Source organism: Culex quinquefasciatus, chromosome 1, assembly GCF_015732765.1.
Source record: "Culex quinquefasciatus strain JHB chromosome 1, VPISU_Cqui_1.0_pri_paternal, whole genome shotgun sequence".
Lineage (NCBI taxonomy): Eukaryota > Metazoa > Arthropoda > Insecta > Diptera > Culicidae > Culex > Culex quinquefasciatus.
The window spans coordinates 35,687,029-35,711,829 of NC_051861.1; the positions used below are offsets into that span (position 1 = coordinate 35,687,029).

Below are 24,801 nucleotides of genomic sequence, written 5' to 3' on the forward strand. Positions count from 1 at the left end.
GAGGTCCAAAACATTGAAGATCTGGCAACCTTGTCTCGAGATATGGCCTCTTAAGTGATATTGATGTACTTTTCTGAAGCCGGATATCACTTAAATGCATGTAAACTTTGTCCGGATCCATCATCCGACCCATCGTTGGTTAGGTTATCAAAAAACCTTTCCAAAGAGCCCAAAACATTGAAGATCTGACAACCCTGTCTCGAGATATGGCCACTTAAGTGATATCGATGTACTTTTTGGAAGCCGGATCTAAAAAAATAGATGAAACTTGTGTACAGCCATTGTTGTGAGGAAGGCTCCAACCACATAGGTGGATTAAGTTAGTTTTTGTATGGACAGCTGCCAAACTTGTATGGAAAATTATATGGACTAACTAATTATGCAAAATGGCTTCTTTGGGCGTACCGAAGGCACCAAAAAAGTTTCAGCCGGATTAAAAAATACAAAAATTAAAATTAAAGAAAAAACTAACTTAATCCACCTATGTGGTTGAAGCCTTCCTCACTTATTACCAACAATGGCTGATATGATGGAATTGTACAAAAATTTCATCTATTTTTTAGATCCGGAATAAAAAGTTCATAAATATCACTTAAGTGGCCATAAATCGAGACAGGGTTACCAGATCATCAATGTTTTGGACTCGTTGAAAAGGTCTTTTGATAACCTAACCCACGATGGGTTGGATGATGGACCCGGACATAATTTACATACATTTAAGTGAGATCCGGATTTATGTGAAAACACATTTTTAAACATAACTTTTGAACTACTTATCAAAACTTCAATCTGTATAAAACTCGATCTATGGGACCCTAAACCAAGTCGAATGCAACAGGTTCGGGTCAAATCGGTTCAGCCAGTGCCGAGAAACATGAGCTAGTTTGTTGGTCACATACATACATACACACACACATACACACACACATACACACACACATACACACACACATACACACAGACATTTGTTCAGTTTTCGATTCTGAGTCGATATGTATACATGAAGGTGGGTCTACGACGTTTTTATACAAAGTTCATTTTTAGAGCGTGATTATAGCCTTACCTCAGTGAGGAAGGCAAAAGACCGATTCCGTAGGGAACTGCTCCTTTATAAGGCTTTCTAGGCCCAGTGAAAAAAATATAATTTAACCCAACAATGATGAACTCCTCGTCACAGTACTCTGATGCTAACAATGATCGAGCTCTAGCTGTCACAGCCCTGCGAAGTATGTTGGCTGACATATCGGGCAGTCAGTCAAAAAAACAGCTAGAAGTCGCCTGACAAAAAACTTTTGCTAGAAAGAGATAGGAAACCTGATGCAAACAAACGTCCAGCTGTCATGTAAACATACTTTGAATGTGTTGGTAATTTTCTGACTAGAAAGCCTTATGAATCGATGAAAACATCAAATTAAAAACTGTTTATTAGAAAACGTAAAAATATGTATAAACATTATCATTCTTCAGTTTACACTTCACAACAAAACTCTCAATCATTGGTATTCAACGTTAATTACGGGTGCTCCTTGCTTCGGTTGAACGGACAAATCACTCGCTAGCCAAACTTCCACGTTTGAATTGTAAGTCTGTGTAAAAGTTCCCGAACACAAAACCCGTGGTTCAATTTGCACCACTTGCGACGTTCTCTGCAGTTAGAAAAAATACTTGCATTAATAATTTCTAATAAAATTTTCCAACAAATCTCACCTCCTCAACAGTCCAAAACTGCTTCAGCGAGGCATGCGTGAAGAACTGGTACCGCTCTGGTCCGACAGCAATGAAGAAACCCTGCAGGCTGTACGGATAACCCTCCGGCATTACGACCCGGCCACAGGAAGCCTCCAGCCGACGGAACACGATTTTGGCCCCCAGCAGGTCAGCCACCAGCTGGTCAGCTCGGTCTCGATTCGTTTGAGCGGTGTCTTCTCCGTGATCGAATGCCGCTGGTTCCGGGGGAACTCGATGAATGCTGTTTGCAAAAACGAGTAATTTTTATTTATATTTTTAATTCGAAAAAAGCGAAATTTTACAAATCAAATCCTAAAACATGACAAATTGACAAAGCACAAACAATCAATCGCCAAAATGAAAACCGATAATCTCACACAAAAATCAATTTCCGGTTGGGGTTTCCAACGTTCTGATTGAGCTCAAATAAACATTTCAAATTAAATAAATACAATTAAAAATTTGCTTGCAAACACAAACGTGAGGTAGTGGTGGTGCAAACAAAGTGGTTGAAAATTGATTTTTCCATCCGATTTCCGTGGTCAGGGCAAATTTGATTCCGTTACGATGAAAACGTGTGTCAACGCGCGCACGTGGTTGAAAATTATCGTGAAAGTTACATGCCACTGAAATGTGTGGCTTTTGTTCACGTAACCCGAAACCCAAAATGTTTAATTAACTTTTGTGGTTTGGACCAGTCTACACCAACCAAGAGCATAACGGGTGCTGACAGGTGCTTGACGAATATTTTCCACTCAATTTGAGTGAGTAACCGTAATTTGGTTAGCTAGAGTGAAATCAAATTTTGATAATTATCGTGGGAAATTGTTGCCATAAAATATGCTGTTTTTAATTTATGGAAGGGAAGATAAAACATTGGCAATGTTTTGAAATGAAAAGGGCTTACCCGAGCAGACGGAAATAACTTGGAAATAATTTTTTTTTGATATTTGAAAATACTAGGCCAATAACATTTTATTTTATTTATAACAATTTTTGTTAATTGCCGTTATGATTATTTTGTTATTGAACACTTTCTGTTATTTTAACCAGGGCTGCGGAGTCGGGTCCTATTTCAAGCGACTCCGACTCCGGCTTTCTGGGATTAGCCGACTCCGACTCCGGCTCCGGCTTTCAGATCCAACTGACTCCGACTCCAGCTTTCAAAAAATGGTTTGCTCTGACTCCGACTCCGACTCCATATATTTTTTAATATTTCAAAAGTTAGTATACTATTATTTTGAAAACATTGATAAATAGGATTATTTAAAAACTCTTTAAGTGGAAAAAACCGGAAAAAGTTTCTAGTTTAACAAGTTTTAGACGTTTTTGAAACAGAAATAAAAACGCCAGTTTTAAAGGCATTTTCAGAAAAACAGTTTGGTAAATAAATTTGGATTTATTTGCTTAACCTCAAATTTTCAATAAATTGATTTAAAGCTAAAATATTAAATTGTTATTTTTATTAATGATCATTAAAAGAAAGCTGGCCTTAATGATTGATTTAACATATAAATTCAATTTGCTCACTTTTATGTTGACATTTATAAGAAGCATAGTGACTATCATAGTCACCTTGTATTTTTAAATAACAATTTTAAACGAAACTATTTTTTAAAGCTTCATTGAAATTTTTAAGACGTACATGGACATCACGCCAAGGCTGAAGAAGTTTATTATTACAAATCAATGTATCTAATAAAATCTTCGTGGTAAGGACGCTTAAGGGGTCCTTTTCAAATATCCGTGCCCTAGAAAATATTTTACCTCGGAATTTTGGATTTATTTGAATTTTTATTTTTTTTTATAAATTTAAAAGGAGGCGCGCGATACTTCTTGCATCTTCACCTAAAACAAAGCTTTATGAATGGTCGTGTGCCTCCATGAAAATATATGAAAAAACATAGAATTGGATAAAAAACAAAAATCCACAGGATAAATATTTTCTAGGTCACGGATATTTTTTATCTTGAAATCCTGTCCTATCCTGAAATCTTGAGATTTGTTCAACGATAATTTGCAACAATATCAAAATAGTTTGCCTACCCAAGTAACCACGGGACACTAAAAATTAACATTATATCAACTCTATATCGGTATATAAAATAAGCCATTTACGGTAACATAACTCTATATTCCCTTTTAAAGTGGGATAAAAGCTAAAAGTGGCGACGTTCAGAGGTGATATACAGTAACCCTGGAAATGTTGATATAGAGTAACACTACACTAAAGAAAAACAACAAATACTACTTTACCGACACTTAGGCCGTGGAATCAAAAAGCTTTTCAACGTCGCTCTCTTTTTTTATTCTTTTTCTCTTTTACTTCAAGGAGCTTTTTCAGCTTGTTTGGATAATTTTTTGATGCAATGCCCCACTTTAAAGAATCGAACCTAGATGTTGATGTTGAATGCTTCCTGCTGTTTTCACGCGCCGATCATCTCTCCTGTCGAGGAGTATGCTTTAGGAGAAGATTTTAATCGATATGTTTCTCACGTACAACAAAAATAGTTCAATTTGTAGTTTTTGCGTAGTCTTGTTTAGCTGATCTTCTGATACCATCATGCACAATGTTTGGCTTTCTGTGCATCTTTATCTTTTTCGGGATATATAAAACACTAAATAGTTAACAAAAAAATCTTCGTTTATTTTTCCTCACTCACGATTATATGAACTGCAAAATATAGATGCCCTTTTTGCTGGCCACTAACTTTTCCTTCAAGTCTTTAAAGTGTCCTCCGTTGCCGGCGAGGTTCTTCCGCTGACTGAGCTGCCGCGCAAGCAAATTACCCGTCCCGGAGGAAAACAAACCATTGCTCCGGCTCACGACGGATGAGTTTAGTGTACTATTTGCGGCACTGGTCGGCAACGATGGTGAATCCGGGTCCACAGCCGCCACAGTTTGAACCGGTTCTTCCGGTACGGTTGGTGCTCGCGAACACAATCTTCCTTTTTAATTCCTTCAAATGAACACCCAGATCCTGCAGAATGATAAACATAACTGATAACTTTCGAAATAGTCCCAAATAATCCAAATTTACCTACCAAAAAGCCGCACGGAACAATCTTCCGTAATGTTTACATTTTATGATCGAATGCTTTACGACATTAATTGCTACTATTAAAGTGGATTTGGTGGTTTGAAACATTAAAAGAAATGTCAAAGTTTCAAAGCATTTTTAGAAGTTGATTTAGTGTTATGGCACATTAAAGGCTTACTCTATAGAGACATTAAATCATACCATTAATGCTTTGAAGCATTATTGTGCTTAATGTTTCGAAGCTCTAATAGGAAGTTCTAAATGTAATTATACAGTTAGCAATAATGCTTCATGCTTTAAATGTTTCGAAGCATTTTCAAAGACTATATAAAGTGACATAGCATCGATTATGTTTATTTAGAGTGAATTTAGAGTTTTGATCTAGTGCTTGTGGTTACTTGGGTATTCGCAGACACTTTTAGTTTTTTGTACAAAGTTATAAACAAAATGCGCATGTTGAGTTCCAAGTAATAGATTGTTATAATCGTTGAATATTTGTTGGAAGAGTTATCCTGTCAGTGATTTTTTTTTTTGTTTTCGATTTCCATAAATAGTGATTATTATTTATATTTTTTGATGTACCTCGTAACTTTTTTCCTGAACATTGATTTACTTAAAACCACCAAGATATTTGCTATCGGGGTATAAGATGGCTGTGTGTGTACTTTTTTCAGAAAGAACTAAATTAAATTTGGTCAAATTTGAGTTTAAAGGGTACATAAATATTGACAAAAGGATGCAGTCAAAAATAAATTTAATATTTCTGACTACAAAACCAATATTGTTTTTATTTTTTGGTTATGATGTGTGTGTGCAACCAACCAAACGGGACCACGCGGTCGCTTCTTACAAATTGAGTTGTTTCCATGTATTTTAGATTTACATTCTATACATGCAAATAACTCGCATAGGCATTTAGATGGTGTTAGCTCTGCCGAGCTTCGGTGACCCATTTCTACGCTGGCTAGCCGAGCGCGAGGTACCTCAGCTTGAATCGACAAGCCCCGCCCTGAAGAACGTTTGCATCAATCGGATTCAAACGTTATTTAGAACTTCCGGACCCTTGTCAAATGGACAAAGACCCAGCACGTATTTAGTTGGTAGTAACAATATTCCTAATTCCAGTCATAGCTCACCAAGCCATAGTGGTTAGCATTTTTGCTTACCAACCCAAACGACGGGGAATCGAACCCCGACTCAAGCAACTTTGATTTTTCGTTCATGTTCAGCGCTTCAAGAATTTATATTTCCTTAACTTTCTCGTTGGGAGCAGATCGGAATCAAACCCATGACCATTCGCTTACAAAGCGAAAGACGTAACCAGTCAGCCACGGCCGCTCCTTTATAGTAATAATTTGGTGTGGTTGTCTTGAATGTCGTGTGTGTATGTCAGAATATATGAAAGAATTGTTGTCTCATAAAAAGAACGAGCTCACCAGTTAACTTCTCTTCAAACGTCTTCAGGGGGCTTGTAACAACAGCGGACACCAGATTTGCTATGGTAAGCACGCGGCGAAATATGCCAGTTACCGCTTGGGCTGCTTCTGCTTGCCTCCGTCGTCCTCCTTTTCCACCTCTTAGAGAACTTGCCACGAAAAACGCTGCCGGCGCACTAATCCGTGCCCCGACGGGGACCGTTCACGCTGTGACCGAGGGCTGCCTAACTTTCTGCGATTTCAAACTCGGGCCAGGTCTCGCATTCTTCCGGTCCCGGTCGAACCCATCACCATCCTGGCCTACCGGGTTTTTTGACGGCCACCCTGGAACGAGCACACGTCCTTGATTGAACCGTCCTCCTCCAGCACCGCAATCCATCCAGGCCGGATGTGAGAAAACCGCTTCACTTCCCGACGACTTTAACACAAAATTAACTTTTCTTCAGACCCGAAATTCCAAAATTGGGAAAAATGACGCAGAGCGAAAAAAAGTTCAACCTCGCGCACCGGTTGCTGCGATCAATCCTTGTTTTTATTTTTTGGTTATGATGATATTAAATACTTGGGTAAGAGCTGATTAACAGGTTATCATTTAGTGATCTCAAATAAAATGGCAACGCAGCGCATGCAAATTGAAAAAAAATATAAGAAGTTTTGTAAATTAATCTGTTTTATATTGATCCTTGCACTGTAACTTGGATTTGGCCCGCACTTTTATCTCGCACTTTTGACAACACAATTTCTAAAAACTAGGCAACCAGCAGTTGTTTATTTACATTTCCATTCGCAGTTTCCACCAAACTGGACATTCGCACTTTAAAATTGCAATTGACAGGTGAGCAACATCGGCTCGCTTTGATCATTTTTTGAGAAAATTAAAATTTCCAAAGCCAGCTTGACAAGTCGCAATAGTGCGATCGATAGCAATAATTTAGTGCGAAGTTCAAGTTAGTGAGAATTGCGCAATAGCAAATATTAAAAAATAAACATATTTTTTGTTGAATTTAAGATAACTCCGACTCCGACTCCAACTCCGGGTAATCAGAAATTTTCGGCTCGGACTCCAACTCCGACTACAGCTAATAAAATTTAGCCGACTCCGGCTCCTACTCTGACTCCAGCTGTTCGAGTTTTTACGACTCCGACTCCGACTCCAGGCTTCCCAAAAAGACCCGACTCCACCGACTCCGGCTCCGACTACGACTCCACAGTCCTGATTTTCACAGTATTTGTTATTGAAATGGCATGAATTTTATTTTTACCGTGTGCCCGGGATGTCACTTTTTTGCGAATTTAGGAATATCTCTGCAAATCTGGAGTTTTTTTTAAAAGGTCCCATAAACAAAATTTTCAGTTTTTGCTTTTTAGGTGTTTTGTAATACCCCTGACTCAAGGCGGTTTCCAAAAACACCCAACAAGCAAAAACTGAAAATTTGGTTTGTTGGACCTTTAAAAAAAAACTCCAGAAATGTTGAATCAAAACTGATACATTTTTTAGGGCACTCGTTTTGGAAACTTTTCTCTAAAATCTGATCGCTTGGGAAATGTGTTATGCATATGCAGAGGGTTGGAAAAATAATTCCGTGAATCTTTTGGGTCATAAATACCTTTTTGATTAAAAACTCTAAGATTAACATTGTTTAGCAGTCCAATTAGCATCCGGGCAATATTTTGCTTTATTGTCAAGACCACAGAGATCAGATCATTGAACAAACAGCATTCAAAAACGCATGAAAAAATTTAAACCAAAATACGTTGAAAAGAGCTACCCGAGCAGACGGAAATAACTTGGGAATATAATTTTTTGATATTTGAAAATACTTGGCCAGTAACATTTTATGTTATTTATAACAAAATTTTTTATTTGTCGTTATGATTTTTTTGTTATTGGATTGTTATTGTAATAACAATGTAATAACGTTTTGTGTAGATCTAAAGATCATTTTCAAGTGTTTTCCTCATCACTTTGAATAGTTAAAGACAGTGCGATAAATTCAAGAGCACAACACTTGAAAAGCTTGAGCCACCCGAATGAAAATAACGTGTCAAAAAATACCAAAAAGTCAATCAACCAAACAATTGCATTTGATTGTGATTTGGATTGATATTGAAACTCAAACCAATTAGATCTATGATGTAGCTTTATTCAATCATTCATGTGTTTGGGCACTTGAATAAAAAGTGTGGCGTATTTTCAGTGTGATGGGCCCTTTCTGAATGAAACTTCGAAGAGAACTGAAAGGGCACTAAAGCGCTGTCACCTGATTCTTGTTTTTGATGTTGTTTATGGGCCTTTTTGTTTAGTTAGAAATAATGAGGATAATTGGTGAAGTTTTGTGATCGAATGGGGTAGATAAGGTATGAAGACCGGCCCGTGGCTTAATGGCTACGGCTCCCGTCTCATAAGCAGAAGGTTCAGGGTTCGATTCCCGGCAGGTCTTCTTTTTAGACTGTAATTGAACGTTGAATATGAACAAAAAACGCATAGAATCAGGTGGGATTCGAACTCACACCTTTGGATTGGAAGTTGGAATGGGGTAGATAAGGTATGTGAAACATAAAAATTCTTCAAAAGTGTACTGAATAGCAGCCGCGGGGCCGTATTTAAATATTGTATTTCGACGAAGTTTTTTTGTGCAGAAATCCTTGGTGAAACGTAAACCAAACTTTGTTTTGAAGTGAATTCATGTGAGTTCATGTGAATGTATGAAAAGTTCACTTTATGACATAGAAAGTTTCTTAACCACGAAAAACTAACGAAAAAGAAAAGGGCACAATTCTGGAGTTTTTTTTTGAAAAGGTCCAATAAACCAAATTTTCAGATTTTGCTTTTTGGGTGTTCTTGAAACCGCCTTGAGTCAGGGGTATTAAAAAACACCCAAAAAGGAAAAACTGAAAATTTGGTTTATTGGACCTTTTCAAAAAAAAAACTCCAGAATTGAACTTTGTTTCTGGTTTGGAGTGAACATTGTCATGTGCCCTTTTGTCTTTTTGATTTTTTAATGGAAAATTGTGTAATTACTAACAATCTGATTCTTGGAGGGCATGTAGGGAGTGTACTAATGAATGGTATAGTGGAATAAACCCATATGTTTACGCTTTGGTTTTGTGCCCTAATGAAATGTTTGGCTCGATATCTTCGATCACTACAAAGCAAGCAACACACAACTCGCAATCACACCGAAGTACAACAGTAATTTCAAAATCAAACATACCACCGCTCGCAACGATTTCCGACTCTCGTTCATCACATTCAGCACGTACCGGGTGTCGATGGCCTCGTCCTCAGTATTACTGTACCGGCCCGGATACCTGTCCCCCTCATCCTCCCGGTCACTCTCTCCAGTCTGAGTCAACAGTTTGGATAGCTCTTCCAACTCCTCACTCCCGCTCGTATTGGCCTGGGTCGTGGTCGTTAGTTGCACCTGTCGCTGCACCAACGTTGAACCCCGCAATAATCCTTGCCGTTGCAGGTGAACATCGTACTCGTCCAGGTCCGTTTCGTCCTCCAAGCCGTCCCCGGACATGGGCCTCGGCCGGTCCCAGGGCTGGACGGCGAAAGTCCGGTTCAGGAACTGCCAGCAGCACACGCAAGGATACACCAGGAAAAGCACCAGATTCGACAGAAATCTTCCGCAACTGCAACGAGACACGTGCGACGGAGAAAAGGGTGTGAGGATTTGTGCACACGGACACATTAACTGAGGAGGTTCATAACGGTTCAACGTGTTGGGGCCACCGGATGTTTGCGGGGTTTTGTCGAGGGATGTTTGCTTTTTTTACACATGAGTTCGGTAAAGCTTACATTGTAACGTAGAATTACAGTCACAACAAAAGTAAATTTATTGAGCTTAGGTTCTATATAACATCGTAAGAAAGAAAAAGAATCCCTAATCACCTCTCGAAATATTAATCTGACTCTCCCATTCGGGCAGCTCCAGTCTTTACCCCCATCAGTTCAAACCGAATCCTGACTAACGACCTAGCTGGCCATTTCTGACTTCTAATCCGTAACGTACCTGTTCGAATCCCGATACGCTCCCATATTGCGTGTGGCAACTCGAAACTAATCGTATCTCGTATGGATTCGCCTGGATGTTGTTTATTGGCAGCACACCTCACGTGCGTTGGCAAATGGCCTGTTTCGAAGAAAGGCACACGATGAAATTTAATTCAATTTGCAACTGCATTTCCATGGGAAGGACACGAAGGATGATGATTTAACCATAGGGTAACTGTTGACGAATAATCCGATCAAGAAGTGACGTTCTTGAAATTGAATTGATTTGTTCGGAGTGTGATCAAGTAAATGAAGAAAAAAATGCAAAAACAAGCTGATATAACCATCGGAAATCCAACGCCAAACCAAACGCCTCGAACCGGAAATTTCCAGTTGTCAACCGGTAGTTAGTGGTGGAGAGACAGGTTTACAGACCGGGAACCGAACCTGTGGGGGCCTAATTAAAACTTTCCGCACCAATATAGGGTTGTTTTCCTCGACATGGAGTTTTGGACGGATTTCTGAGCTGTTTGTAAAAAAGCTAGTTAGTTTTGGATTATTTTCCCACCGTATATTACTTGGAATCGTTTACACAGCCGGTACAATTGTGGTGGGAGGCAAGTTTACATCACCATGTTTATGACTTTTTATTTGAAGTTTTATTGAATTAAATGTTTGTTTACAAGTTAGAGACGTACTATTTCAAATTAGAGCCTACTGGGACAATTTATGTAATATTTCCAGCCGGACCCTAAGATGACAGTTTTCGTGAGTTGCGCGTATTCACCAACAGATGGCAAGTGGACCTCGTCAGAGTCCGCCCACTCAAAATTTGCATGGGAAACTTTTTTTTTGTGACGGCTTTCGCGACACGCTTACATCAACTGTTCTAGACTAATATTTGAACAGGTTTTTTTAAGAAAAATGATTTCAGAATGCTTATTTTGTCGTTTTAAACTGAAACAAGGCACAAACTATATTTATTTAAACTATTCGCCATTTTCAAACATTTGGCTAGATAACATGGAAGGCCGCCATCTTAGGCCCACTGGGCTCACAAAAAAAGGAACGCTCAATTTGTATGGGAGCTGTCAACATGCTCCCAGGCTGAATATTTCTTACTTGGTAAGTTTAATGTTATACAGTGATTCAAATATTTGTCCCCCTTCGGAAACTTTTTGTGATGTAAAAGTACATAAAATTCGACTAAAGAACCAAGTTTTATACATCAATCGACGCGGCAGAATGTCCTCTTCAAGATCCTTCCGTTGGATTTGTTAAAAACTTTTTTAAACTTATTTTAAAAAATACAAAAATAGTTTAGTAAAAAAAGTAAAAAAAAAAGAAGTCAAATAATTGTCCGTACCCCTAATAAAAGTACAAAATCTAATCGATTTAAGTGAATTATTTTATGAAATGTTGTTTCTGTGTCAAATACAAGTACCTCTAGCCAGTTTGTGACAACTTTGACCTTCTGATAACTTTGTTTAGAAAGGCCGTTGCAAATATTTTTCAAAAATCCTAGGTTTACGCTTTGCTGCAAATTCTCTATATTTGTTATGTTTTCAAGTTTTAAATCATAGAATTAGCTTAATAATATTAAATGGTGATAATCTACACTTCAATCTAAACAAAGACGACAGTTTTTAAATAGCCTATAAGAAATTAAAAATTGATAAAAATCAATTTTGTTCTTTGTGGTGTTTGGATTTTAAATCAAGTACAATTTTTAATTCCAAATTCAATATTTTTTTTGATTTGCGGTTAAAATGACATCAGTCTTTATGAAAATATTTCCTTATAATTTTTTATATGACATGAGTAAATCAGCTTTAAAAGTTATATGTTTTAAAAAACAAAAACGACAACAAATAAAATTGTACAAGTCAATGTTTAATTTTTGAATAGTTTCGAATTCATTGTTTTATATAAAACATATTTAACAAATTAACTTCAAGTTACTACCGCCAACCGGAGGAAAATCGGGTCTAAAGTTTGAATATGTACAGGAGATTTTAGAGCAATACATTTGGAAATCGGTGTAATAATTGTTTTGTTCTGTTCCTATTTTAACCGAAGTCATCTCAAATGTTTTTTTTTTTTTTGCTTAAGTAGCATTTGTCCTTATTTGCCACAGATGCCGGTGTTTAATTAAAAATATTTTAACATGAGATTATTTTCAAATTTAAAAACGTAAATAAACGTAAATATATCCATTCTATTTAAAAAATAAAAGATAATAAAATTAAAGCGCTAGGCATTTTGTGGACCTGGTAACTAAAATTATAAGAAAATAAATGCTGATATTTGCCGAATACAAACTTAAATTAATTTTATCGATTTCTTAGTATTCAACTGTTATTCTATGTTAATGCTTCTTATCGATTACTTAGTATTCTACTATATCCACAACAAAATCTGAATTTCCAGAACAAAATATGATTATTTTTTTCAATTTCGGGAATTCCCGGGACAAATTATGGAAAATCCCGGGATTCGGGAATTCCCGGTTGTGGGAAAATCCCGGGATTTTTGTCCCGGGAATTCCCGTGATGGACGCACTACAACTGGGCAGGTGTAAAATGCATTTTTAAACGCTTTGATCATTCAAATGTTGAAACCATGGTAAATTCAATGTTTGAACTTTTTTATTTTTTTGACCCCCCCCCCCTCCTTCTCCCCTCTTGACTTTGGTCAGAGTCGAGGGACATAAACTTCAAAAAATATTTGCAACGGCCTAACAAAAGAAAAAAGTAATAATTGTTATGGACACTTAAAAACTCTTCCATTTGTGCGATTTATGGTAATTTTATTTATAAGTCAGAATACCAAACGCATAACAAATCTTGTGCTATGTGCTAGGAAAATGAAAGGAAGTTCGAATGGCGTTGGAAAAAGTGGCTGAAAAAGCGGAAATAATCAAAAATGTTAACATTTTTGGAAGAGGTAAGATACAGAACGATCTTGCCTACACTTTCTGTTGGTTGGATTCAGTGAATTCGTACTTTAAAAGCCTGAACTACCTCGATTAATAAAAATAGGTCCAAAATAGTTACTAGGTCCAAAATAGGGTCATATACCCTATAACAGTTTTTTAAATGTAAAACATTAGCAACATTCTCTTATTAGCGTGTCATTATTCATTTTCAATATAATGTCAATTCAATACCAAATCTTGTTATTTTATCAGAAACTGTTATTATTTATGCTTCATGAAGTTGAATTTAGGATAAAATAATAACACTTTTTGTTATTTTAACAGGATTTGTCATTGAAATATTATTAAATTTGTTATTACCGTCAGCCCTGGTTACCAATTCCGCGCCCAAACCATCTCAGCTATCTCACCGTCTTGTAATAGAGCACCTCCATATGAGCAGTTTTTGATTTTTTTCTACAATACTATGACTATGAGATAGTCGTAGTCGTCGGATTTTCAACACTGTACATCGGTGTTGATCTAACTAATTTCACAGCATAGCAAACTTATGCTTAGTGGCCAAAGTGCCTAAAATTGATCTTTTACGGGTTAAATCCCATTTGAATCTCAACAGCAAAGCGCCAGCTTCTGGAGCGTCCAATCGAATTCGATGCCCTCAAACTAACCACAAAGTTCATTTGACATTTTCAGCGTCCCGAGCAGACGGGGACTTGGGAATAACATTTTTTGATTTTTGAAAATACTAGGCCAATAACATTTTATGTTATTCATAGCAATATTTTTAATTTGTCATTATGTTTTTTTTGTTATTGGATTGTTATTGTAATAACAGACTAATAACACTTTTAGGTAATCTTCGAACAAATCTTTTTTGGTTATTTCAACAACTAAACCGATCATCCCAACAACGATTGAAGGTATTCTTCCATAACAAAAAATGTTATTCCAAAGTTGTTTGGCTTTCAACAAATATCAAATTTTGTTATGATAACATAAACTGTTATTACACCCATGGATTTTTCAAGAAGATTCCATAACACTTTCTGCTATTTTAACAATATGTGTTATTGAAATGGCATGAATTTTGTCATCACCGTCTGCCCGGGGTGAAATTTTCTCCCAAAATGACCACAGGGCTGCTGTTGCCATGTTGCACATGTTGTTTGTAAATTTCAGTGTTCGACACACCAGATGGCGCCACTTCGTCACCATCGTTCACGAGGACATTTTATGTAGAAATGGGGTCCTTAAATATTGGTTTTGTTAATTTACATAATGGTAATAACTAATTCATAACAAATTGAATCGTTTTTATTGAAAAATGTAAACTTGTTAGCCTGTTATTTAAGGACCCACTTATTCCCACCAGGTGTATACTTTGGTCCCGTGGGATATGCTAATTGAATCTAGCGCCCCCTCCGGAACTGTCCCCGGTGGAACCGTAATTGCCATGTTTGTGGTGTCGGTGCAGGGTGAATGTGTCGTTATTTTATTTATTTCAATAAATTTATGTTTGCATCAGACTTGCGTTTGTGTTTGTTTCAGAGGCACCGTTGCGCACTCTTTTTTTCCCACCACGTGCAAACTAAATGGATGAGTCTGTGGCTTTTTGCCCATTTATCATAAATTCAATTTACGAGAGTGCTTCAATGTAACCAAAAATTTGAAATTGAAATTTGCACATTTGGAGTCAATTGGTAAAACGAAGCTCAATTGAATATTTAAATTGGGTTATGTTAGTTTTTGTTAATATAAACCTGCTTTTTTCAAATCATGATTAAATTTTCAGAATATTTTAACGTAATAATTTCACAGCCAACTTTAAAAGCTAGTTGATATGTTCCACAACTAGTTGCAACTGTGGCAACAAGTCCACCAACGTGCTGTCCTAACTTGTCACTTCTAAACAGGGCAAGGAAAAGTCTTTCCCCTCCCTCTTTCTCAATTGGTTCCATTGCAAATCCCAGCTCTGGGAGGTATTAAATGAGAATTTTGATTGCTGACTAATTTAGGACCCCGGCATTTTTTTATCGTTTTCGTCCGGGTTCCGAGTTTTCCCAGTTTTCTCCTCTGCGCTTCTTCAAAGCTCAACTTTTGGTGTAATTTTTCATTTAGAGCTGTCATTTTACAATTTTTTTTTTTAAAGTCAAGCAATATAATGGTCAATAATACATTGTTTTATTTTAAATCATTTTTAAAACCAATATAAAATTTTGTTTCTTAAATAACTTTGAGCAAATCTTAAATCATTTAGGAAGATTCATTTCAGTATTATGGTTATAATTTTCTATATCATGTTCCTTTAATAACAAATCCTCCCCCCTTTCCACCTTCATTAAATCAGGGTGGCAAGAATCGTAAATTAGAACCATTTGGATCAATTAGAGTTATTCACGTGCGATTGTTGATAGGCAGTGAGCTGGACGCTTCTGACGAAGGAAAACTGATTTGCGGATGTCCCTGGTTGATGGAACGTGCCAACTTGAGTGTTGAAAGTGAACTAATGTTGGTTGAGAATTTCATTTGATCTTATTTCTGGTGCTTATTACTTCTTAACTTAAATTGCTTCTAAGCTTAAATTTCAAAAATAAATGAAAAATAACAGGCAATATATGTAATTGCAAAGATATTTTTGTTTTGTTTTCTTACGCCACATGAAACAACATAAACAAGTAAACATATTAAATGTATTCGCAAATCTACTTTTATTTTCGCATACAATCCCCTTAAACTTCACTCCTGTGAAAACATTTCCAAAAGCAATATTTGCTTCAATTAAGTACGCTCTGCGTTCACGATTTTCCATCTCAGGGCAGCTAGAACAGAAACTTGAAAATGTTCCTGAAGTGCAAGAGTACTCCGCTACTCTAGCTTGAGCTGTGAGAGCAGCGTTTACTTTTGAAGAAAAAAAAAAACGCTTTCCCATTGCATTTGGAAATGTAAGCAGGGAAAGAAAGGAACCACATTAAAAGCACTTCATCAGTGAATGGAAAGTATACAGTCGAGTATTTTGATCCGTGAAAATTGTGGCCAAACGTCTGGAAGAAGTTCAGTTTGAGTTGTGGATCAGTTGTTGCAAATTGATGGATCATAAGTTTGAACTAATTTTGCCAACTCTACTGACACGCAGAAAAATGTTTTGTAGAATCAGCCTGTACGAGGTTTGAATCAACAAAATTTATGTTGAATATAATCAACGCCGATTTTGCGTTGAAACAAACCTTGATTTTCCCACAAAAGTCTTTTGTTGTTTCAAAAAAGCTGCTTTGACGTTTAGCGTTGATTCAACAAAAATAATGATTTTCAAATCAACAAAATGTTTTGTTGATTCAAATATGCCTTATTTTTCTGCGTGAAGGTACCGTATATTCTGAAAATAAATTCAATCCAAAATCATTCAATTCGATTTCGGGGAAAACCCCATTACATCAATTAAAAATTCTCATGATTTTCCCCGGTATTGACCTGCATTGACGAGCCATTTCCAGCGAATTTCAGATCATACTTATGCAGTAAACTGGATGGGTTGACCTGGTGGGGGACAAAATCGTAAGACAGATTTAAATAATGGAGCACTAGGGTGTAATATCAAAATCGATTTTCCAGCACAGCATTTTTTCAGTTCCTTTTGGGGTCCTAAACAACTCCCCAAAGTTTGGGAATGATTGGTTTAGTCCTCACTTTGCGCAAAGCGATTCAATTTTCCATATAAATTTGTATGGGAAAAATCATTTTTTTGAATTTTAATATTTAAAAAATCCAAGTTTCACACTGTACTTAAACCGGGTTCATATTCGAATGCTCTGGAAGATGCTTTACAACATTCCCGAAGAGCGTATGGTGCTAACTTGCCCCTGAAAGACGATACAGCGTCCTCAAAACTCGTCTAAAACGTGATTTTAGGGCAAAAAACACGTTTTAGACGAGTTTTGAACACGCTGTATCTTTTTATAGAAGCAAGTTAGCACCATACTCTCTTCGAAAAAGTTGTAGAGCATATTACAGAGTATTCAAATATGAATCCGGTTAAAGTACAGCGTGATGCGTGAAATTTATAAAATTTATATCAAAATCCGAAAAAATGGTTTTCCCCATACAAATTCCCATAGCAAATTGAATCGCTTTGCGCAAAGTGAGGACTAAACCAATCGTTCCCAAACTTCGGGGAGTTGTTTAGGACCCCAAAAGGAACTAAAAAGTAGCTGTGCTCATTAGATTTGGACAATTTTATTTTTTTCCATACAACCATATTACACCCTAAAGGAGCACTTCCATTCGAGCAGTTTTTGCTTTTTTCTACAATGTAGGGGAAATATGCCCATTTTAAGCCTAATAAGCGGTCGTGTTTGAATGATGCTGGGTAATCTGGAGTGTTCCTTGAAATTTACTATAACCACGTACACCAACGAGTAGAGCAACTTTTTGTAAACATTTCTGTTTATTTTCACTTTTATTAAAAGTTATGCTTTTTCTTTTACAAGCATTAAAAAAAATATTTCCCAAATGCATTCTAATCAGTCGAGTGCATTGGGCCACGCCCATATTTCTTTTTTCAGCTTAGTTCTTTTTTTCTTCCAGCTCTCTTTTGGGTCTGCTTAGTGCTGCCAAAATTGATAAAATTTTAAGCGAACACTCACGAAAAGTAGCATTTATAGTGAAAGGTTCCTGGCAGCACTTGCTCACTCCAACAGGCGCTGCACCAGCATGTTGGTGGCCACCCTTTGTTCTTTATTTGCCTTCGCTCCTCGCTCGGTTTTCTTCAGCCTTCGATTGGAATGGATATTCAAAATTGAAATGTCAAACGACTTGGCGCGTTTGTTTTTTTGATGGTGCTTGCTAATTATTTACATGTTTTGGGATTATTTTTCAAGTGAGTGACTAACTAATGGGCAAAAGAACATGTTGGCGGTAGTTGAAGGCAATTTTATATCTTAAACACTTTGAAGTCGTTAGCGCAAGTGAAAAGATATTGATGGCGGCTTTCGTTAAGCAGTTAACCTCTCATCTAGCGTGTGGATGTGTGTGCTACCAAAATGATGAGAAATGGTCTCGCCAAATAGAAATTATGATCAAAAGTGCATTAAATTTGATCTTTTGGCCAGTAAGTGGCATACATTTGCGTGCTTACTTGAGGCGGTGCTGTTGCTGGTAAGTTTATAGCCTGAAAAGTATTTTTGAGCTTTAATCGAGCATCAAACTCTCAATATGACGAAGATAGGTGTTTGATTAGAAAGGATATATTTCCCCTATTTGTTATGGAGCGAACTGTCAAAAACTGCTCGACTGCGGGTGCTCCATTGAAAATATAAAAAAATGCTTACTACTATCAGAAAAACGTTACTTAATCCACCAGAAGGTGGTTGCTGCCTTCCTCATAAACCACACACTACGAAAGCTTTGGCATGCTTAACAACCCCACAGAAAAAAATCCCTAGAAATTTGCTCGGGAAATGGTCAAATTTTTACTTTTCTGAAATTCTCTATATAAAATCCGGGTTACTATTTTGACAGCTGGGAATTCCCGCCTTACCTTATAGGCAATCAAACGTCAAAATTACCCCCCACTAGAGGGCGCTGTAACTTTGGGTGATGTTTTACCCGGTCGGAAAATAATCTGGTAAATTTGGGTTCAGACACACTTGGCACACTTATTCTAGCCATGTTTTGCGTAACGCCAGACGAATCTGGTGAAAATCAGGCAAAATTTCAGCCAGCTGTCTGGCAACAAAATCAACCGGTTCAATCGGTTGAACCGTGCACGACCGGTTTGTGTCATATTCGCCAGAAATCATGGCAGAAATCTCTGGCAAATCTGGGAGAAATTCTGCCAGATGGCTGGCGCAAGCCCCCAGACGAACGCCAGAAATGCGTCCGCCATTTCCGACCGGGAACCTACAGCGAGTAAATTGGTTTGAAATTTGAAATTGTTTTATTTTTTATTGTCCGTTTCTTTCAAAGGTACGCGCCGCGCGGCATTTCAGAATGTGCCATAAACATTGTTGCCAGCGATTTTCTGCACTTTTCGTGCAATAAAAACATACCTGGCAGCAATGGTAAGCGATTCGAAGAAGAAGATAAACAAAAACAAAACGCGCAGTATTGGATATATAAAATAATGGTATATAAAATCGACATTAGTAGCAAATTATACCATTTTAATCTACATACCTTGAGTTCCGACAGCTATTCAAATAATGTAAATAATGGCCCTTTTTTGTATCAACCAAAACAGTTTTTTGGTTGTAACTTTTAAAGTACTGCACCAAACCGAATGATATTACAAAAAGACTTAAATGACCTCGAGACGAATCCAAAAACACAGATCTGGACAAAATTGGTCGTGCCAGTTCCGAGAAACGTGAGTGAGAAAAACAAATTCTACGTCCATCCACACGCACAGAAATATGCTCATAATTTAATTTTGAGTCGATATGTAAAGATATGTCTTGGAGGCCTATTTAAAAAGTTCAATTTTTTAGTGATTTTATAGCCTTGCCTTAGTGAGGCGAGGTAGACAAAAAGGTTAAGAGGCAGTATTTGTAGATTCTGCTCGGTTTGTTCTAGAGGTCGTATCGAGGTGCTCCGATTTAGATGAAACTTTCAGCGTTTGTTTGTCTATGCATGAGATGAACTCATGGCTCAAATATGAGCCCTCTACGACAAATGGAAGTGAGGTAAAACGTGAGGTCCAAAACACATGAAAAATTTTAAAATTGCTCGCATTTCCGTAAAACTTCATCAATTCCAACTCTTTTAGATGTATTCGAATGGTCTTTCGAAGCCCTTCAAAATGTGCTATAGACATCCAGGATTGGTTTGACTTTTTCTCATAGCTTTTGCAAATTACTGTTAAAAATGGATTTTTTCAAAACCTTAATAACTTTTGGCAACATCCTCCAACACCCATATTCCCATAGGTCAAAAGATAGGTAATTTCATAGACTATAAGCTTACGGTATTAACTTTTTGGCCAATCACAGGTTTTCTCATAGTTTGATACAGCATTTGACGTATTGATCGTAGGGTAAATAAGATCTATTTCTTTTTTCAAAAATGTTTTATTTAATTATTTTTTAAATCAAAATTACAACTCCAATACTTCTAACTAACGTGAAATTGACCAAGGATTCCGAATTTGACAAAATTGAGACCAAAAAGTGCCGTCTTCTTGGCCTACAGGGCAAAAACTAACGTTGTAAAATGTTTGTTCTAGAAAAATCGTAACACTATGAGAAAAACTGCGATTGGCCAAAAAATAATACCGTAGGCTTACAGTCCATGAAATTCCCTAACTTTTGACCTATGGGAGTATGAGTGTTGGAGGATGTTGCCAAAAGTTATTAAGGTTTTAAAAAAATCAATTTTTAACAGTAATTTGCAAAAGCTAAGAGAAAAAGTTAATTCAATTCAATTGGTGTTTATTAGAATTTAACAGTTCTGCTCCAGGATGTTACATTTGCAATTCAGAGATTTGGAGAACCTTTCAACTGAGATCAATTCATAAGCCTTTACAGAGAGGGTACATGTTTTTATGTTTAGATGTTGCTAGCTGCGTGCTCTTTTAGGGAAAATAAATTTTGAGAAAAAACCCTAGATCTATGGAGAAAAAGTTAAACCAATCCTGGATGTAAACGAAAAAAACGAAACTATTGGCACTACGCCCCCCGGGGCATGGCCTTCCTCTAACGTGGGATTTCTGCTCCAGCGCCTCTGACGAGACAGGAGAAACCGGGACCGACGTTTTACTTCACCATCCGATAGAAGCTCAGTGGATAAGGCGGGAATCGAACCCGCGTCTCATAGCATCATCGGGATCGGCAGCCGAAGCCGCTACCCCTGCGCCACGAGATCCTGGATGTCTAAAGCACATTTTGAAGGGCTTCGAAAGACCATTCGAATACACATAAGAGAGTTGGTAAACCCGAGCAGACGGAAATAACTTGGAAAGGTCAGTTTTTGATATTGTGAGAAGATCGAAATATGTTATTGGGATGATTGGATTAGTTGTTAAAATAACAAAAATCAATAACAAAGATTTGTTCGAAGAATAACTTGAACTGTTGTTATGTTGTTATTGCAATAACAAACCAATAACACAGAAGGAATTATGAAGGAATAACATGATTTGTTATTTTGTGCGGAGAGGTGGAGCAGCATAATAACAAAAAATGTTATTGAACTTGTTTGTCTCCATAACAAAAAAAGTTATTGTTTTGGTTTATTTGCCATTTGCAAATAAACCTGCAGATGCCATAACTCTTCTAGTCAGGGCTGCAGAGTCGGGTTCCTTCAAGCGACTTTGAATCCATACTTTGAAGACAACTCCGACTCTGGATGCAGCATATGACATCAACGACGACTTCAGCTCTCCAAAAATAGCCGACTTCACAGATTCCGACTCCAAGTGAAAGTTGCTGAAAATTAACTGAATCCGGTGCCGTCTTCGAGGTCTAACTCCAGCACGAACTTCAACGTCAGCTCCGACTACCTCGCTCTGTGAAAATAATAACAGTTTTTGTTATTCACACTTCAAAAATTCTCAATAAATAAATCAATTCCCTTAGAGAATATAACAAACTTAAAAAAGAAAAACAAATTTCATAAGTTAATTTAATCAGATTATTTTAAGCTTAAGGACCCCATTTCTTGGTCAAATAAATGACCACGATTAAATTGGTTAAAATTATTCCATAGTTCTAGCCAATTTTAGTAGAGTCCCTTAGGGGAAAAAATCAACTTTCAAAATTTCAACTTTTTAGAATAATTTTAGCTTAAGGACTCCATTTTATGGTCAAAATAATGACCCCGACGAAATTGGTCAAAATTATCCTATAGTATTAGCCATTTTAAACAAAGTCCCTTAGGGGGTATATCAAATAATTAAATATATAAACTTTCAAAATTTCAACTTTTAAGAATAATTTTAGCTTAAGGACTCCATTTTATGGCCAAAATAATGACCCCGACAAAATTGGACAAAATCATACCAAAGATCTAAACATATTTAACAAAAGAAAAAATAATAACAGACTGTGTTATGGACACTTCAAAACTTTTCCTTTTTTGCGATTTATGGTAATTTTATTTCTAAGTCAGAATACCAAACGAATAACAAAACTTGTTATCAGGAGAGTTTTTGAAATGTATAACATTTCCTCTTATTTGCGTGTTATTACACATTTTCAATATAATATCACTTCAATACCAAATCTTGTTATTTTATCAGAAACTGTTATTATTTGAAGTTCAGGATAAAATAATAACACTTTTTGTTATTTTAAAAGGATTTGTTATTGAAATATTATTAATTTTATTATTACCGTCTGCCCGGGTAGCTTCTTCAAATCTGCCGATCCTGCTGGTGAGGACCGCCTCTTTTTCTTGCCGTGAGGCATTTTTGCACTTTTTAGCACTTTTCAGGAGCTAATATCGAGGTGTACCTCACTGATTGGTGGTCCACAAAGGAATGACGACCACCCTTAGTCGTTTGTGTCTATTCAATAGATTTTATTGGATGGATTTACTGGAAAATGTGTGCTTTGAATAGGGTAAGTCAAGTGGGAAGGGAGGCTGATTGTAGTAGGTGGATTCAAGTACATGGTAATTACCCTTATTGAGTATAATTGGATGCTTGGTGAACACTAAACTGTTCCAGAAAATTTTTTAATTCGCCTTTAAGCTTGATTTTTGCTACTAACCTTTAATTGGTCCTAAAGATTTATGTGAGCATTATCCTAATATATCCAGAGAATCTCAGCTATCCAAACCGAACCCTCGTTGCAACCTAGAATTAGAACTGATTGATGAAACCAACAACTGATTGATTACAAATTTTCCAGATGATTGCAAGTTCAGGACAGCCATAATGGAAAAACATCTTACCTTCGGGGAATATCTCACCTGCCTCCTCCTCCTCGTCAAAATCACCACCAGGATTTGAACTTGACTGTAGCTGACACCGAGTCAGGTGAGAAACCCGTTGCTTAAATCCCACTCCCCCATCCTCAAGAGGGGTTTTTGTTTGTGTGTCGGTTGCTGCTGTTGCCAGGGGGGGAAATAAATTCTCCTCGGCAAATAATGATAAAGATAGACGGCAGCTGGACAAGCATCAGAAGCACCGGCAGCAGCAAGAAATAATAAATTTTCCGATTTCAATCAAGCGCAGAATACAAATGAACGCTTCTATCTCGGGCAAACCACCCTCGCACCGTCCGATCCTGATGTGGCCTGCACGTCTAGGGAAGGTGGTTAAGTCCTTGGAAATAAAGGGTAAAACAGTGTGGCCACCGTCCTCGACTGGAGTCGTTTTGATCTTGATCAAAGTATAGATAAGGTATGCTAAAGTTCCTTTAAAAAACTACTTTCTTAAAAAAAGTTACCAATACCAGAATTAATGCAAAGAGACGAGTTGTTCCTTTTAATTCCACGATATATTTTAATATCTTGACAGATACGTACACTCAAACTCCGATGGTTTGACACCAACTGTTGTCAAACGAACGGGGTCACTTTTTAGTTTGACACTCCTTTTACACGGAGTTCACACACACTATCACTATCACTATTGTTTTGATAGTGTGCGTGAAAGCTGTGTAAAAAGTGACAGATCGTCACTTTTTAGTTTGACTTTGACCAACCAACGGGGTACAAACTAAAACAGTGTCAAACTAAAAAGTGACCAACCACCGGGGGTTGAGTGTATCTACTCAGAATCTAAAGCTAGACAAATGTCTGTGTGTGAATGTGACCAAAAATGTTACTCAGTTTTTTCAGCATTGGCTGAACCAATTTAGCTCAAATTTTGGAGTTCTATTCTGTTTAGGGTACCTATTCATTTTTATGAAATTTCGATAAGTTGTTCAAAAGTTGAGCATGGTTGACTGCCAAATGAGTTGCTACTTCGTTATTGACAGATCATTAAACAATGAATCAAAGATGTTCATGGGAGCCAACCATTCACTGTTCACTGTTTAACCGCTGAAGACCCCGACTTTATTAGTCATTACCGGCGCCCTCCCAAGAAGGCTGCATGAGACCGTTGAATCCACAGCATCCCCTTCAAGCATCACGGGATTAGTTTTATTTTGGGTTAGTAGGATAAGGTTTTGGTTTTGGTTTTGGTTTTGGTTTTGGTTTTGGTTTTGGTTTTGGTTTTGGTTTTGGTTTTGGTTTTGGTTTTGGTTTTGGTTTTGGTTTTGGTTTTGGTTTTGGTTTTGGTTTTGGTTTTGGTTTTGGTTTTGGTTTTGGTTTTGGTTTTGGTTTTGGTTTTGGTTTTGGTTTTGGTTTTGGTTTTGGTTTTGGTTTTGGTTTTGGTTTTGGTTTTGGTTTTGGTTTTGGTTTGGTTTTGGTTTTGGTTTTGGTTTTGGTTTTGGTTTTGGTTTTGGTTTTGGTTTTGGTTTTGGTTTTGGTTTGGTTTTGGTTTTGGTTTTGGTTTTGGTTTTGGTTTTGGTTTTGGTTTTGGTTTTGGTTTTGGTTTTGGTTTTGGTTTTGGTTTTGGTTTTGGTTTTGGTTTTGGTTTTGGTTTTGGTTTTGGTTTTGGTTTTGGTTTTGGTTTTGGTTTTGGTTTTGGTTTTGTTTTGGTTTTGGTTTTGGTTTTGGTTTTGGTTTTGGTTTTGGTTTTGGTTTTGGTTTTGGTTTTGGTTTTGGTTTTGGTTT

General features: G+C 37.0%; 1 protein-coding gene across 1 annotated transcript; it reads right to left on the bottom strand.

Annotated features, from left to right (window-relative positions):
- Positions 1–1,441: 1,441 nt before the first annotated feature.
- Positions 1,442–22,891, bottom strand: LOC6044220. Its single transcript, XM_038248137.1, has 5 exons — positions 22,845–22,891; positions 10,225–10,344; positions 9,421–9,844; positions 1,708–1,969; positions 1,442–1,646 (listed from the first exon to the last, which is right to left on the bottom strand). Exons 2-4 carry the CDS (start codon positions 10,248–10,250, stop codon positions 1,892–1,894), a joined length of 528 nt encoding a protein of 175 aa, XP_038104065.1. The 5' UTR covers positions 10,251–10,344; positions 22,845–22,891; the 3' UTR covers positions 1,442–1,646; positions 1,708–1,891.
- Between the last annotated feature and the right edge of the window lie 1,910 nt (positions 22,892–24,801).

Coding starts and splice junctions, on each gene's coding strand:
- LOC6044220 (XM_038248137.1), bottom strand. CDS start 10,250: ATGGGAGCGTATCGGGATTCGAACAG. Junction 9,845..10,224: donor GCGTATCGGGATTCGAACAG/GTACGTTACGGA, acceptor GTCTCGTTGCAG/TTGCGGAAGATTTCTGTCGA. Junction 1,970..9,420: donor GGAAATCGTTGCGAGCGGTG/GTATGTTTGATT, acceptor TTTTGCAAACAG/CATTCATCGAGTTCCCCCGG.